We start from the raw sequence: 210 nt of genomic DNA, 5'->3' as shown, positions 1-210 counted from the left end.
CCCGCGGACCTGCCCATCGACCCGAACGAGCCCACGTACTGTCTGTGCAACCAGGTCTCCTACGGGGAGATGATTGGCTGCGACAACGACGAGTGCCCCATCGAGTGGTTCCACTTCTCCTGCGTGGGGCTGAGCCACAAGCCCAAGGGCAAGTGGTACTGCCCCAAGTGCCGGGGCGAGAGCGAGAAGACCATGGACAAGGCCCTGGAG

The 210-nt window shown here is 63.8% G+C and overlaps 1 protein-coding gene across 1 annotated transcript in view; it reads left to right on the top strand.

Moving 5' to 3' along the window:
* Positions 1–210, top strand: part of ING1 (inhibitor of growth family, member 1) — a gene marked incomplete at its 3' end in the record, with an annotated part of 17439 nt that extends 17229 nt beyond the window's left edge. The window contains exon 4 of the mRNA XM_010831545.1: positions 1–210. Within this exon, the coding sequence (XP_010829847.1) occupies positions 1–210 (210 nt within the window).

This window comes from Bison bison, unplaced genomic scaffold (genome assembly GCF_000754665.1).
Source record: "Bison bison bison isolate TAMUID 2011002044 unplaced genomic scaffold, Bison_UMD1.0 scf7180017864527, whole genome shotgun sequence".
Taxonomy (NCBI): domain Eukaryota; kingdom Metazoa; phylum Chordata; class Mammalia; order Artiodactyla; family Bovidae; genus Bison; species Bison bison.
The sequence above is the reverse complement of the archived record's forward strand: the minus strand, read 5'-3'. Positions and strand labels throughout refer to the sequence as shown.